The 16,988-nt window shown below is 39.2% G+C and overlaps 1 protein-coding gene across 2 annotated transcripts in view; it reads left to right on the forward strand.

Moving 5' to 3' along the window:
* The first annotated feature begins 2,670 nt into the window (after positions 1–2,670).
* Positions 2,671–16,988, forward strand: part of LOC102571708 (cytosolic phospholipase A2 epsilon) — a 46,576-nt gene continuing 32,258 nt past the window's right edge. Inside the window, exons 1-4 of one of the 2 annotated variants that reach the window (XM_006263373.3) lie at positions 2,671–2,790; positions 5,477–5,552; positions 12,660–12,796; positions 14,465–14,596. In XM_006263373.3, the coding sequence (XP_006263435.1) occupies positions 2,764–2,790; positions 5,477–5,552; positions 12,660–12,796; positions 14,465–14,596 (372 nt within the window). In that variant the 5' untranslated portion in view covers positions 2,671–2,763. The remainder of the gene's footprint in view (positions 2,791–5,476; positions 5,553–12,659; positions 12,797–14,464; positions 14,597–16,988) is intronic. The other variant, XM_019496463.2, reaches the window with a different exon arrangement.

The raw sequence follows: 16,988 nt of genomic DNA on the forward strand, positions 1-16,988 counted from the left end.
GCATGATGCGATGCTACTGGGCAGTAGTCACAAGCTATTGTGCAGTTAGCATCATGAAAAACTGTTCCTTGGTGTGACAATGCCATAACTCCAGTTACTGCATAGTACTTTAGTACTTGTTTATACAAATACTAAACGACTCTACAGTCAGTGTGTTGTGTAGACGTGGCCACTGGGGTGGAGGGGAGGGGAGGGAGAAAAAGGGGGAAGAGCAAAAGGGAAGAGAAACAGAAAAACACCTGCTGCCACAGCTGCACGCTTGTATTGGCAGCATGGTGCCAGCTGGAAGTTGCTGCTGCCCCTTTGTGTTGCAGCTGACTTGGGTGCTTAGCTGCGTTGTTATGTCTCTGTCACCTCTGGGATGGGGGAGGGATGTGGCTGCCTGTTGTAGGGGAGAGGAAAGGGAGAGAGCAAGGAGGGTTGTGGAAGGGATCAGTGGCACATCCAGTGCAGGGCAGGGACCAGCCTGAGCTGCTTGCTCCTGATCCCCCATGCTGTGGGCCAGACCCAGACATACTGGGTGCCAGACTGGCTTGCAGGCCATAGGCTGAGCACCACTGACTAGAATGATTTTCTGTCTATTGCAGGTCATTCTATTTCGTGCAGTTATTCTTGCAATAGGCTCAATAATTTTTGTAGAACTAAAGCAGAGTTCCCAGTAAGGCATCTGTCCTAGCTTGATTTGAATACATCAAAAGATGGGCAATCCACTGCATTCTTTGGTAGTTTGTTTCAATTGTCAGTCACAATCTCAGTTAAAGATTTGTACCTTATTCCTAATGTGAATCTATCTACTTTCAACTTTCAGTTTTTGGATTTTACTGTGTCCTCTGCTGGAATCATCAATAGCTCTGGTAAAAAGCCTTGAGGTTTATTTTCATGGGAAAGTCTGACCGTTAGAATACCCATTTCCTTTTGAATCAGAATTAATTTCCTCAAAATATCTGTCTAATTGAAATGTTTCATTTTGATAGCATCAAACAGTTTTGTTGGGATTTTGATTTTATTTTATGGTTTTAATTGCATTATTATTTATATTTTATTTTATATTTTAAAATTAGGGTTCACAAAGAATTATATAAATGATAGTGATTGGCATTCTAATTTGTGAATTTTAGGATTAAAAGGTTGTAGTAATAGATGTCTTTGCTAGTAAATGGCAACTGGTTTAAGGATAGAAAAACAATATGGTAACATTTTTATAAAATAAAAATATACATTTTCATGAAATTAATAAACAATATGAAACATCAAATTTTCCATTCCATAAAGTTTAGAATAAAACTCCTCATAATATATTTTTTCTCAGAATGAAATGTTGTCACGATGAATTCCTCTGGAAAAATTTTATTCTGGAAAATTCTTGGTCATCCCCATTCTAAGAGCCCTTGAGGACCAGTATTTTCTTCCCATGAAAGGTCTTACACAGTCATCAAAGCTCATCTTCCTCTCTTTTATGACATACAAATTCGACTGTGTGCTTTAAGTCTCTTGCTATAATGTATTTTTTCAAATCTCAAATAATATTTGTGATCATTTTTCTTACACGATCCTACCAGTATCTAGCACAGTGGGAGTTTGATTCTTAGGGATGACAACAATATAAAGAATTAACAACTAACTGATTAATAAATAATAACCTCAAACTAAAACAACAGCATTCTCTTGAAGACATTCATAACACATTTTAAGATGCATGCACAAAATGCAATTTTGGAAGGTAGTGGTTCAAAAACTGTCCAAATGCTTGAACAAATAAAAAATGCTGACTTGTTCTGGAAATGTGTCAGTTTTGGGGAAATGTTCATTGGGAAGATTTCTCAGCTTTATTATGCAATTTCTGGGAGAAGAAAAAGGACCTCAGAATAGATTCAATGCCACAGCACTCACGGGTCATGGAATGTCAAAGTTTGAATCCTTTATTTAAGTTGGGTTACTCCCAGATTAGAAAGAGATTGTATATCTGATTTTCTGTCTTTGTCTTCTAATGACACCTATCTCCCCCCTACTCTTCTCACCCAAAATAGAAACATGTAAAAGAAAAAAAAACCCTTGAAATTGTTGCAAAGCAGAAATCTGTTGCCTTGCTATGGATGGTTCTATATTCACTTAATTCACTGTATATGGATGGTTCTATATATACTTAATTCACCACCATACAGTTTATTGCCTGGTATTCTTTCAGGTGACATCATAAAAAGTACAATTCTGTCTACTCTGCATGGACAATAAAAATCACATCTATATTTGCATGACTAATAGAGTCTGTTCTCCCGGAAGAAAGGTTCCTTTCCTTCTCATGGAAGGAACATGATATATTAGGATGGTGCCATCGTGGACTTGTCTATAGCTGCATTTCAGTGGTGTTCTAGCTGGTACTTTGGCACCTTATATCATAAAAGTGTTTATATAAGTATAAAATCTTACTGATGATTATTTTGCTAGGCACCTGTTGCTCAGAGAGACAGAACCCTTTTGTCCCAAGACTTGCTTTTGCTCCAATCCCTGAAGCCAAAAAGAAAATCCTTGCATACTGCTCTGTATATGTTCTGTAGATTATCACCTAGTTGCAAAAGTAGGAGAGGAATTGCTTAATTTATGGAAATCATGGAGAGGTGGGGCTATGAGTCAATTTGTAAAACACCTGTTTATCTACTCCTGTCAGTTTAAAGAGAACAACTCTGCAACAGGAGTCACTGCCAGCTGTGGGACCTATTGTCAAGTCAAATTCTAGACTTTGATTTGGATGAAGAAAAGGCCACAATGGGGGGATTGGCTAGTACAGAAAAGGTAAGAAAAAGTACAAAAGATTCTTTTTAACTGAGATGTGCAGGCAGAATGAGGGCAGCTTTAATTACAGTGTGTTTCTGTTGCAGGATGTCTTGCTATTCCTCCTATACCTATTTATGTGAGGAATCTTTTTATACAATGTTTGTTCAGTGGGTACCACTTGTGCTTGTTTTGTGCTTGTCCTAGACTACTTGTTGATTAATAAACAACAAACTATCAAGTCAAAAGTTACCATGGTGATGGTCACAGTATAAAAACACATAGAGAGTAAGAAATGACCTGAATATTCGTGCATTTTGAATGATGTCCATGGGGATGGAGGGAAGGTTTAGAAGATCTAAGAAGCTAGTGAAACCTTCTAAACATAGGTGTCAAAATACAGTATAAAAAAAAATCCCTTCTTCCTAGGTGATATGTCTTAATGTTTCCTGTGAATTTCTTTATTCCTCTGTCCTTCCTTGATTGGTAGTGCAAGAGTGATGTTGTAGCAATGATGGTCCAGGAATTATGCGAGAGGCAAGGATTTCTTAGGGTGATATCTCTTATTGAACCAACTGCATAGTCAGGATAGAGTTAGAAAAGCTTTCAAATGTGAGGCAAAAATGCCTGTAATGTCCCACTAAAGTTTCATAAGACCAATATAAATATTTTAATGTTCTTGTTCTGCTAGATTGTCTGCTGCTGTTTGTGCAATATTCAAATCAGTTGCATAAATTGCAACAGGGGTGGCTTAAATTAAGTTCCAAGATAAGTTGAATAGTGTTTAAAACAGGGCCACAGTAGCTTTGGCTAAATGAAATCAATCGCACGAACAATGTCACTGCTTTCTGTGTCTTTTCCATAGCCACCAGTAGGTACACATTTCTAATTAATTTCAATATCTTCCAGTTATAACCTCATTAACAATGGGTGGATATTTTGATTCCTGATATATGAACATCAGAACACCAAAAATATCACACTCAGCTTTACAAAAAAGTCTGAATTCTACAGATTGCATAATTTAATGGTTTCTGCAGAAGTTTTTTTACTTGCAGGTTTCTATTGGCCAAAACCATAAATTTAAAGGCTTGATTTTCAAAGATGGGCTATTTTTTGTGCAAACAATTGCATCTGCAGTTTTGTTCCTGTGGTTTAGTGCAAGTGCAAATATTAGTAATTTAGACATTTAATTGTTCAATCTTGTGCTCAGAAACATAGAAATTGTATCTTCAGAAATGAATGGGTTGAGAAATCAACCTTCTGCATGGGAAGGATCACCAAAAATTGCTGTTAGAATAATAAGATTATCAACCCTCCACAAATATGATTGGTATTTCAAAAAAAACTCATAAAAGATCCCTTTGAAGATTTCCTTGATAACCTGATCTTTAGGGATTTGGTCCCTTATTGGATGAGTTTAAATTTAGCTCTTTTGGATACATCATGAAGGTTGATCCAGAGGCAAGAACTCTTCATAAAAAATTGTCCAGCCGCCAGCCTAATCTAAGAGTTTTTTAAGAATATTTGTTCCAGTAGATTACTGATGCTGACATAACCAGGAGGTGCTTAGATTCTTAAAACCTATCCCCACAGAGCGTTTTACAGGTCAAAACCACCACTGGAATTGCTGCATTTGAATATGAATAGTCCAGTGTAAAGTGCAAAATTAACCCTAATTTAAGATTTCATCAACCAAAAAGAATGGCAACAGATTTCTCTGGTAGCTGAAATTTCTAAACTATCTTCAGTTGTAGCTTCATGGATAGTGTCTTTGAAGTATTCACTTCATATTCAATAAGAAACTGACATATTGATCCTCTATTAATCCCTATATAGAATATGTTTTTTTCTGCATACTACTAGTTACATAAAGGCCAAAGCAAAAGGCACACTTTTCAGTACATTTGTGATAGGCATCTAGCCTGGAATTTAATGCATTATTCAAATTATGGTAGTTATGACATGACAGTCTATGAATTTACTTTGATTGGTGGAGATAGTAAGTCAGATCCTACTGTATATTTTAGGTCTTTAGGTGGCACTTAGACACATAAATGCTGAAGTGTGTCCCCATGCCATCCAACCATTAACATGTCCATTTTTGTAATACACTTTCATCTTAACACTAAGTCAAATAGCAGTGACAAGGAGAAAGGCCCACCCATCTTTTGTGCCAACAGTTTTTCAGGAATTTCAGCAAGGTGGAACAGTACACTTAGGAACTTAGATAATGAATAGGTAGAACAGTATCTGGCTCTGGCTTTCTCTCATGTATATTGTCTCGTATTGATAAAACGATGTTATTGATCATCATATATTCTCCTCTTGAGTGGATCAGAAGATGGTGAATAACACAGCCATATTGATTATATAAACAAGCTTCTCCTCAGCCCTTTTTATTGATTATGGGTGAGTGGAATAAATTATAATAAACAACTTGTCACCTCTTAAAGTGGAAGTATCCTTCAACTTATCGAGAATGGACAGGAAGAATGGTAGTTTGTCCAGTGGCTCCAGGAACAGCAGAGAGTCATGAGTCCATGTATCAGAACCAGAGTAGCAGAACCAGTCACGTGTCAAGAATTCTTAGATAATCAATACCAAAATATTGAAGCAGATAGAGGAGCTGACTAAGCTTAATCTGGAATCCATGTCTTTATTTCTATCTATTTTCATTCCATGTCTTTTGTTTGTCATTTTTCAGCAGACTGAACCTTCTGCTTGTAACTTGCTCACTGTGAAAGTCATAAGAATGAAAAATGCACGGAAGGCAGACCTGAGTGAGTATCTTTCCCAAATTGCAACAGTGTGGAAGTGCTAGTTTTCATGTATACTCCAATTTATGCAATTTATCCCAACTGTTTGAGTTTTTCCAAGGCTGCCCTGTCTTTTCTGAAGAAGAGACAGGGGAAAAAGCAATGGGGAATGAAATTAGGAACATGAGGCTGTTGTAGAGTGTAAAGGGAGAAGACTCTCTTCTCCTTTCTTCCTTCTTTCACTGACCCAGTGCAGGAGCGTGAACTCGAGATTCTAGGATTTGTTTCAGAGGCAGAAAGATAGTTTCTTCCCACATCAAAATCCTGTGTGAGGGAGACTAAAATAGCTTATAGGAAGAGGAGAGACATGAGTACTACCCCGAACTACTTCTGGACCCCGGACCTTATTACTACATTTCTGATAAGCCCTGTCTATATGATATAACTGAGCTTACCATATATCTTCAAAAGTCCTCTCCATTTTCTTTCCTTAGATGTCTTCAATGATCTTTATCCCTTCTTTTCACCTGTTTTTCTTTATGGTAAGGGTTACCTACCATTGGATACTGCCATTTTCAATGCAAGAAGACTTTTGGGTGAACAAATATGCAATAGAGGAACCAGGATTACTGTCATCCTGTCCTATGTTTATTCCTCTAGACCATGCTGCCTTTAAAAATCATTATTTAATTTAAAAAGATAGTACTAGGAGTACTGGAACTATAGCATAAGAGAAGTTGTGCCTACCAAACTGCAGCCACTTCACCTTATTCCATGCAATGTGTACAAGTTACTGTCTGCAAATTAAAGCTGAAAATATTTAATCAAAAACTTCTCCAGGCTATTCATGTATAGTGACAATACACAATTACAAATAATGAGATGGACTTGTACAAGGAAAAATGAAACCATACTCTAAAAAGAGAGCTTTACTGGATTGGGTGTTCTTCACATTTACTTCCTAAAGAAAAAATTTACAAGGTGCAAATGATAAAAAAGAAATAGAAACAACATTTTTTGAAGGGGAGGGAGAAGCTTAACCCCTGTGATGAAGGAAGCCATGGCAATGAACAAGGATGGGGGGCTCTTCCATCAGTGTCCTTGGGGACTCCCTGCAGTGTCACTGTTTTGTAATGTTGAGATGAAATTGGCTTCACTAAAGTCAAATCCTTGTGTATTGCACTGAATAATTCTACTCCCTCCTACAAATTCTTGTAGATTGAATACCATTTCACCTACGAGCCAACTTGCACAGGCATAACATTTTAGATTCTTAAGCCAATCCCTTCAGCCTTGATCCTCTTTTGTAGTCATCTTCTCTGAAACTCTCCATTTGGCCTGTATCTTTTGAATATCTTGGCAACTAGTATACGCCTCCTTGCTAGGTAATGTGTAATGCTTTTGTATGTGTGTGAAATGCAAAAGTGTGTTGGCTTTTTATGCAGCATGTCATATGCCAGTACAAATCTAATCTACTTTCCATTACCATCCTCAGATCCCTTTCCAGCTCACTCTCTTCATAGCAGTATCTGTGTTTCAGATGAGTTTTTCCCCAGGAGCTCTAACTTGTATTTGTTTTCTTCTTATGTTCCTAATTTCTCAAGGCCTCTTCATATGACATATCTGTCCTAGCTGTTGATTAGGACTCCTGCCAGTTCAGTCTTCACATGTTAATTTTGTTACTGCACTGATTAGATTATTAATGGACATGACAAATAACATTGTATTAATACTAGTCATTTAATGCTTTGCTATCAATTCCTGCCAGCTCAATACATTGGATTTATCATCACCATTTCTTCATTTCCCCTTTAGTGAATTTTCAGTGCCTGTGGACAGTGTTTTTATACAAGTCCATTTGAATTATTTATATGTTTTATATAGAATCTTCCAAATATCTGCCTGTTACTGTACCTTTCTCCTTAGTGTCCAGATAGCATGCAAATTAAATTTATTCATGCCAGTTTACACCAGTTTATCTGTATATTACTTACATCACCATTTTGGTCATCTGTAATTTGACCCAATGTCTTCACTTTAGATGTTTTCTCTGTATACTCTCTACTCCCTCAATTGCCCATCAATGAGTGTTGGTTGCTTATGATTTAAATGTTAATGCAGATTTAATCATCATAATATTTTCTTATGAATAGTGCCTAGGTTACATGGCAAGAATAGCTTTGTGCTTTTCTGAGTTGTGTTGATGTTCAAAGAATGGCCAGCTAGTAATACTGTGCACTGATATATTGCCCTATTAGTGCCACACACTGGCACATGTTATTGCCCCCTGGATGCTTCCCTCTTATATTTGCCATAGATTTAATGTTTGTCTCGTCTTGATAATACACAGTTGTTCAGTATACAGACACAGACAGATGCATGCCATGCTATCTGAAATATCCCAGGGGAGTGGATTTTGGACCTAGGGTGGCTTAATTGTTTTCCTTTAAAATGTCTGCTCTGCTGAAAAATGCAGATTTCCTCAAACTGAAATGTTTTAAAAAACACATGCCAGTTTACAAGCAGTAATTTTCAGTTGTTCAAGAGAACATTTTTATACAAAAGCATCTTGAATTTTTTTTACTTTGAAAATTTTCTGAAATTTCAATTTGCAAAATTACAATTTCATTTTGGAATTGTGACACATGGCTGTTAATTTCATTTAAATGTTTTATTTTTTAAAAATTATTTTTCATTCTCTCTTGGCATGGCAGTATCAGTAAATCATAATGTGGGTATAAATTATGTAATTGTGATCCTGGAATGAAAGATGTAAATTTCAAATGACTGTTTATCATTTGCTTGATGAATAGTGGTTAAAGGAGATGCTTGCTGTGGCAGCTGAGTGCTTGCTCTATTGCTGCTGTGTTGTTGTTTATTTGTTATATGCATTACCATGGGACTTAGGGAACCACAGCCCCATAGTGTTAGGAACTTTATAAACAAGACAAACAGATTATCATGTAAGTATAAGACAAGAGACAACAGATGGATAAAGACTGATGTGGGAGTAAATAATGGAAGGAAGTAGTGACATAAAATGAGTCAGTGTCGTTGGCAACATTCTCTAAACATCATCAGGTTTTTTAGGCATCATGAGAAAGGAAGACGTAGTTATGGGGGTATTTAATGGATCACTGACCAAGCATGAGGGGCATGGAGTAAGCACTAAAATTAACAAGTTAACAAGATGCTCAGAACCTGGCTGGCATGCTCTGGCTGCCAGCCAGGTTCTGAGCAGCTGGTTCATCATGACTGCTGCTCCAGGGTGGGCCCCCAGAACCCCAGGTAAGGCTGCTGAGGCCAGCACAGATGCTGGCCTCAGCCTCCCCTACCCTACCCAGGTCACTGTTGCACACCAGAGTGTCCATGAAGGGGTGTGCCTGGGGACAAATAGCTGTGGCATGTGCTGCTGCTATTTTTCCCACAGGAAACGTGTGCCTTTGCACATGCATAATTGTTAGGATGAGCCTTGGAAGTCCCTTCCAGCTCTATAACTGTGATAGGAAAAGATATGTCTTTGAGATGTCATGAAGCACCTGCAAAGCTTAGACATAGCCTTAATGTTAAGAGTTAGAAAGAGGTCCATGATGAAGATGACATCAATGTTGCAGGCAGGATGGTATAAGACAGACAAATATCTGACTGCTGTGCTATTATCTTAGACGTTACAAATTATTCTGATCAAGATATTTTGTTACCTGCATCGCCTTCCTGTATTGCTCTCTGATGATACAGTATAATTACCTCCTAGTCCTACTGCTAAGATGAAAGTTTATATGTGATTTATTTAATTGCCAAACAAAGTGGCCTTGATCCCATAAATGCGTGCGTTGCTTAACGCCAATGTGAATGTTGATGCTTACTGAATGCTTTTTGGCATTACAAAACAATATAGCCTACTTATGAGCTATGTTCTGCCAGCTTGACGCCTATTGCTATTATAAGCCTTGTGTATGCAGCATGTATCAACACGATAGCTTTTGTTCAATGGCTGTAATTACAAGGTTTTGAAGCTTACTCATCAGGATAGTGTTTGTATATGCATGTGATGGTGGGGGTGATGATGATGCATGTGCGAGTAGATGTTATGTATGTCCTGTATATTCCTTTGAATATATATTGAGAGCTGAGGCCAGGAAGACTATAGCATGTGCTTTTGAGAATCGTTTCTTCCATTTTCCCTTAACTGTATCTGGTGATGATAGGATATGGGAAAAAGCTATGTAGAAGTGAAGTACCTGTGAAGTAACACAGAGTGATTTAGTAACTTGTCTAAAGTTATCCAGCGGGCCTATAGAAAAGCTTAAAATGAACCATGAGTTCTTTAATTTTTACTCTATGTACATAAATACTATTATTTATCTGGTATATACAGTTACACATGTGTATTATATTGCACAGTAGTATGCAAAGGCCACCCAGAGAAAAGCACCTCCACATTATGGGAGGGAGGAGTGCATGGGAAACAGTATTTTGCTTCCTAAATTTAATTAAATGATTAGCTTACTATAGGTAGCTAATTCAAGTTATACTCACACCACTGTATACCAGCCAGACTGAGGATCTGGACGGGGTCAATGAAGTTACCATTTGGGTTGTGCCTCCACTTAATGATTCATTTTATCTTAGAAAGGAGGGTTGGACAGTGTTCTCCTAACTTTTCCAGGTCTCCTGCTTCAGGGTATTTAGACCTTAGCTCCTTGCTGGAGTCCATGTGAAGTTTTCAACATTTGAGAAAGTTTGGCTTAAACCAATCTTTCTCAAAAGTTCATTTAGCAGCTGTGTATGAGCTATGGAACTGATAATACATTGTGTGTATTCTGGTGATTTTGAAAACTTATAAACAACTTTACTACTACTCACTGGGCAGATGAAGATATATAAATATTTCTATATATCTGCCTCCTGGGATTTTATACACACACACACACACACACACACACACACACTTTATAGGCAGCTATATATATCTTAATGAAGAATCCAGTTAGACAAGAGAGAGTTAGAATTGAAACAGGGATTGAAATGCAGTTGTCTTACAGGGCAGGGTCAAACCATAGCAACTAGGTCAAAAGAAAGAAAGGATCAATAACTTAAAAAGAATAAATGAGGTTGGCTTTCTTATTTTTAGGTTCCACATACTAAGGGAAGAAAAGAGAAATCTGTGTATGTCTGTCCATAGAATTTATGATTCAAATGCACAAGCCAAATTTAATGGGGCAGGATAGAATCTATCCAGATGAGGTGTGTCCATTGTATACTATCTTGAATGCTTGAGTAATGTGTATTATGATTACAAACATAATAATTAGCACCTATGGACATTTCCCTCCCTGCCACTTCCAACACTTCTTAGGTAGAGACTGGTAGTTAAATCTGCCTTGCCTTATGCCTCACTTCCTAGGTAGTCATGCTTTGGAACTGGTCATCTTCTGTAAGGTTCTTACTCTACAGTTCTGGGGATAGGGCCAATTGATCATCTTACTTTGATTCACAATTGTCTTTTGTTTTGTACTGACAAACATGAATTCACATTTAAGTATATTTCTGTGTCAGGATTAAAGCTCTCATTAATGATACTGCACGTTGCCACTAGACATCAGCTTGTACAGAAATCCTTAGATCTGAACATCCCCCAAATATAGAAAAGCTATAGAGCTTAGTTCTGAAGCCAAACTACTTTTCTGGCCTTTAATTTTGTGACACATGGGTGCATCTACATGTGCAGTTACTGCACAGTAACTTAGATTACTGCTCAGTAACTGAAAGTTACTGCGCAGTATGGGCATGTGTCTATACTGTGCAGTAACTATGACGACTTATGCCAAGTTGGGTGTAAATTTGCTACCTGCATGATGCAGGTAGCAAATTTATGCCCACTTAGGTACTGTGCAGTAAGGCATGTGTAGATGCCTTACTGCACAGTAACATTGTGTGTGTGCTCCGACTTGGGAATAACTGTACTTCCAAGTTGCAGCACATGCACAGCGTGACTGCTCAGTAATGCCTACACATGTAGACACCTGTCTAAAAGCCACTTACTGTGCAGTAACCTACTGCACAGTAAATGCATGCCTAGACAGGCCCACTAAATGGAAACCCCCAGATCAAATATCTCTGAATTCTGGGCAAGTACAAATTCAGATGTGAACTTTGTGGTCTGTGACAATCACTAAATAAACCAACAAACTGAAACCAGTACCACATTGCACAAAAGAGCACTTTTCTGCTTATTTTGCAGCTGTGGAAGGTAAACAAGCTTTCACTTATACATTGGAGAATTTTGCAAATGTCATCAGCTTGACTTTTGGCTCAGTTAGCCAAGCAGTTAGACCAGCTTTACTGCATAGTAACTTTTAACTTTATAAGAAATAAAAATGCCTGTTGTGACAGAGCTATAAACAAATGGAAGCCCTACTTGTTATACTGATGACGAGTTTCTGGTGCCTAAAGGTATGAAGGCAAGTGTAGTAGTAAGAGAAGAAAGGCCTCAACAAGCAAAAGAAGTAGAAGTTACTAGTCACAGATTACATAGCAAACATTGCTGGATATCCCTGCCATTTTCCTTTGGAAGCCAGATTAATCCAGAATTGGACTCTTGGGAAAGTTTACCGTGTGCCCCAGCAATGCCCATGAGTGCCTGATCTTGAACAGATCTTGCACACAAGTTCCTGCTTGCATGTGTCACACTTGGAAGTGAGGTGGTGAAGCTGTTCTGGGTGCTGCTTATGTGAGATCTGGAAAACTGAGGTAAATTATGCTAGTCTAGATGTCATATATTCACATCCATAGAGTTCTAAACCTTTCCGAAGCTCCAAAGAGTGCAGGCATTACATACTAATACTGCATCTCACTGGAAGTGAGTATAAAATAGCTATATATTTAGAATAAGTTGTATTTATTTTGCTATTTTTACAATCATTAAAAAGTGTAATAGTTTAAAGAAGAAAATATTGTTATCAGAAATAGAATGGGCTACCCATATTCACTCGACGTATTGTCTATCATCCTGTACTGAATTCTTTATAACTTCATACATAGAAAACTAAAACTAGTTCAGCACATTTTGTGAACGCTAAATGTGGTACTTTGATATATTGCTATTTACATTGTCCTTCCCTTACACAGTGACTCAGTCTGATTGCTATGTGACCCTCTACCTTCCAACTGCTTCAGTCCATAAGGTCCGAACCAAAACTGTTAACAACACCAAAGACCCATTGTGGAATGAAACCTTCCACTTCAGGATTCAGAATCAGGTCAAGGTAAGACAAGTAAATGCCCTTGCTATCAGCCAGATCTCTTAGCTCAAATTGTATTTGTAATTTACCCATTAGTAACTGTTTATTGCTAGACATCCCATGCCAAGCTCTTCTGAGGGCACTTTCACCCTCCCTGAACATTTGCTTTCTGAAGGCCAAAATTATTCACAAAAATACCTCGGTTGCCTTGTATTCTAGCCAAGGCTGCAGCCTCAGAACAGGAAGCCGTAAGTCCAGCAGCATGTTGAATTACAAGGCCTGTGATGGCGAATTGTGACCCCTACAAATAGTATAGTATGTAAACAGCAGTAGTGATAAAGAACTATTTATAGTGAAAAATGGAGGGCCCTATAGCTGACTAGCAATTAATATTACACAAGGTTTCACCTATTTCCCTTCAGGCACTTTGGTGCCACTCCGGAGTATTTTATGCCTTTTTTGCACAAGACTTGAGGAGACTAATCTTTACCTCCCACTCCCAGGTAACAGAAAATTGAATTATCCTTTAGAACTGCCTTTCAAGCCTCCTGTTGCAAGAAAGGAAGGAGAATATCTGATATAACTATTTTTCCTTCCTGTACAGCCACAAGGCAGCCTTTTGTGCAGTTTTGCTTCATTTTTATTACAGATCATGAGGGAGTGCTGGGTCTACTTAATTATGCAGTAATTACACAGTTACTTGGTATATTGAATTATAATTGCACCTAGTTAGGTACAGAAATAATTGCCACTTGACCAGCATATTGGCTTACTGAAAATAAATAAATAGGTATGGTTCTGGTAATTGTCAAGAGTGTAGCAGTAATTTCCACACCACACAATTATCGTAGACATGGAAATATTAGGCAACAACCATATAATGGATACCCTAATACGCAGGGACCACTGTATTTCAGGATTCAGGGGTTTTCAGGGGAAAACTCAAGATTTAGCATTTCCCACTGCAATTTGGCTGGAAATGGCCAAGGGGAAGCCTAGTACAGGTGGAGCCCCTGCCAGGGCTCAGTCCATCAGGGTGTTCAATTCCCAACTTTGGCGGGGAGTTTAAAAGTCCAGCTGAGAGTGAAGCGAGGGCAGCGGCATGCTAGCAGGGGCTGGAGCAGCAACTCTGCTTACCTGCTGCCCAGCCTGCCAATCAGAGGCATGAGAGAGCCCACCCTGAAAAACATCTGAAATTGTCTTCAGTGAGCTTGTGGGGGGGGGGGGGGGCACGCTTTTTCCCCATGCTATGGAAACAGTTACAGTGGTCGCTACTAATATGCCTAGTATGACATTTAATGCATCATTATATCTTTCAATATTATCTTCCTCTGGAAGGATTAGACTATGGTTTTGGACTCTTATAGAGAAATAGAACAAGCAACTTTGAGCCTACCCAAAAAAATTAATCAGAGATTATATAATGGCAACCAGCTACTGCAATCAGCAATTATTTGATTACACTTCTACTCTTTTCCATTAAATCTGGAAAAACAACAAACCAATTTTATTTAGGATTTGAATAAATACATTTGCAATTGGGTAAAATTTCCACTTTCAATTTTTTCTGTCTCATTTTCTTATTTGATTGTTATATCTGACATTCTTTTCCCCACTTGCACACATTAATATAAGTGATTCTCAGGGTCATCTGCTTCTCAGACTTAGACACACTTTCATTTTTGTTCCCAGAACATTCTAGAACTAAAGGTCTGCGATGAAGACAGTTTAACTCAAGATGACCATCTCCTCACTGTTTTCTTTGATGTGTCTAAAATCCAACTTGGAGAAACAGTTCGGCTGAACTTTCAGCTGAATCCCAAGGTGAGGATTAGAATTTAAGGTAGAATTTGGTTGGAAGGGATTTGAAAATCAGTTTTCCTCCTATATATATATATTCTTATATAATAAAGGGCTTAGCCAATCTGTCTGTCTGTCCATAATGCTCTTGGAGCACTCTGACTGGTTAATTAAACAACCAATCAGAGTGCAGAGCACTGACATGATAGCAGGGGTGGAGCAGGAGAGGGGGTGAGGCCAGCGCCCCTCCCCCCCGGCCCTCCTCCTGAAAGACAGGGGAGTGCTGCCATGACAGAGGCGACAGAGCATCCCCCCGCTCTGTCCCCACCATCATGGCAGCACTCTATTACTTCTGAGGAGCAGGGTCGGGGTGGGGAGGGGTGAGGCCAGCGGCACTGGAGGTGGTGGCGGTGTGGGGTGTTGGTGGAGGGGGACAGAGGGGACAGTTGGGCAAGCTTCCATCCCCCCTGCTTCTGGGAGGCAGCAATGGTGTAGGGTGCTAGGTGGCGGCACTCCATCCCTGCCCTGCTCCTCCCCCCGTTATTCTTGATGGGCAATTGGCTAGTATGTATGTGCATGTATACATACATACATACATATGTGTATGTATGTATATACATGTATATATGTGCATGCATGCATATACATGTATATATGTGCATGCATGCATATGTGTGTGTGTGTGCACGTGTATGTATGTAATGTATTTCCTTCAAAATAGTAGGGCACATCTACACAGACCCATACACAGGTATGAATGAACTGGGCGGCTGCCCCCGCCCAGACAGAAAGGGGCCCAAAATTGAAAAAAAAAATTACAATTGCAAAAAAAGTTTTAATATTGCACACATATGGGACTAGCAGTGTTATCAGTTGAGAATGAACTATCTAAAGACATCTATACCACAGATGTGATAAAAACTTCTGCAACAAAAAAATCATTAGCTTCGGAGAAGGGAGGCCCAATACTAAAAGTTCACTCAGGTCGCCAGGAGTCTAGGTACGGCACTGTGCCTACACATCACTCTATGTCACCGTAGCAATGCGCTACATTGCCGTACAACGTGCTGTGTGATCGGCAGCTACATCGCTATAGCGGCACATTCTCCCATTTTAGCATGCCATTATGTTGAAGTAGCAGCAAAAACTAACCATGTGCTGCATGGGCTGCTACTGCACTGTGCTTTAGTACTTCCAAAAGCAAGTACTAAAGCATGTCACCATAGCAACGTTGCTGTACAGTGGCATGTAGACACCCCATAGAATCAGAACAATGTTCAAATATGGATTTAAATTAGGGATGTGCGAAGCTTCGGCCCCTGATTTGATTCAGCTAGGATTTGGCCCGATTTGGTGGCCGAATCTCTGAATCTGAATTGAACAGAGGACCCTTTAATCTCTCCAAATCCTATTGGAACCCTCCAAATTGATTCAGAGAGATTCAGAAAAATTCAGAGATTCAGACATAAACAACTTAAATATTTTTTCTACATACCTCTAGGTAGCAGGTGGCTCGTGAATGCTGTGATGCTAGGGCGCATGGAGCATCCCACAGAAGGGCAGGGGGGGGAAGGGGTAGTCCCCATCATGCTCAGCAGCAGACCCAGAAGTGGACCAGAAGCACTTCCAGTCTACTTCTGGGTCTGCTGGGAAGCACACAGAGAGGTCTCATGCACCCCTGCAGCTTGGTGACTGGTGCCTCCTGGGTCTGCGGCCAATTGCCTAGCCAGGGGAATATGGGGGGCCCCCAGCATGCTCCCCAGCAGGCCTGGAAGTGAACTGGAAGTACTTCCAGTCCACTTCCAGTTTCAACACTGAGCACGTAGAGGGCCCCCCGCCCCAGCATTGCAGCATTCACAAGCTGCGCTGGTACCTGGAGGTACGTAGAAAAAACTTTTAAAGCTGTGTCTATGTCCATTGAATCTTCAGAGTTGGATTCAGCTAAATTGAATCAGGGACGGTGATCCAAATCAACAAATCGAATTACTGTCCCTGATTCAGGCTGAATCCTAATCCAAATCAAATAGGGCCTGCTTTGCATGCCCCTAATTTAAATCTACATGCTTAGGATAAAAACAAACCAGTCCCATGCTGAAGTGCTCAGATCAGTGTTTGAACACACAAATGCCAATTTTATATGCTAGCAACTTGAAAGCCTGTCTTTGGAAACTGGACCCTGAATTTTACATTTTCCTTAGTGATGATAAAATTATCTAGGCCTGCTGTCAGAAAAGCTAGTTCTTAGTGACTTTTATGATGTTTTAAGTCAAAGCAGTATTGGTACAAAGGTAAGGAATGTTTCCTGGGAAACCTCATGCTGTCCAATGTTCATTCAATAGTATTCATCTTACTTATCTTCCTCAAGAGGTAAGCATGAGTGGCATATGTGACTAATTTCAAAAGTCTTCCTCTGTAG

This window comes from Alligator mississippiensis, chromosome 2 (assembly GCF_030867095.1).
Source record: "Alligator mississippiensis isolate rAllMis1 chromosome 2, rAllMis1, whole genome shotgun sequence".
NCBI lineage: Eukaryota > Metazoa > Chordata > Crocodylia > Alligatoridae > Alligator > Alligator mississippiensis.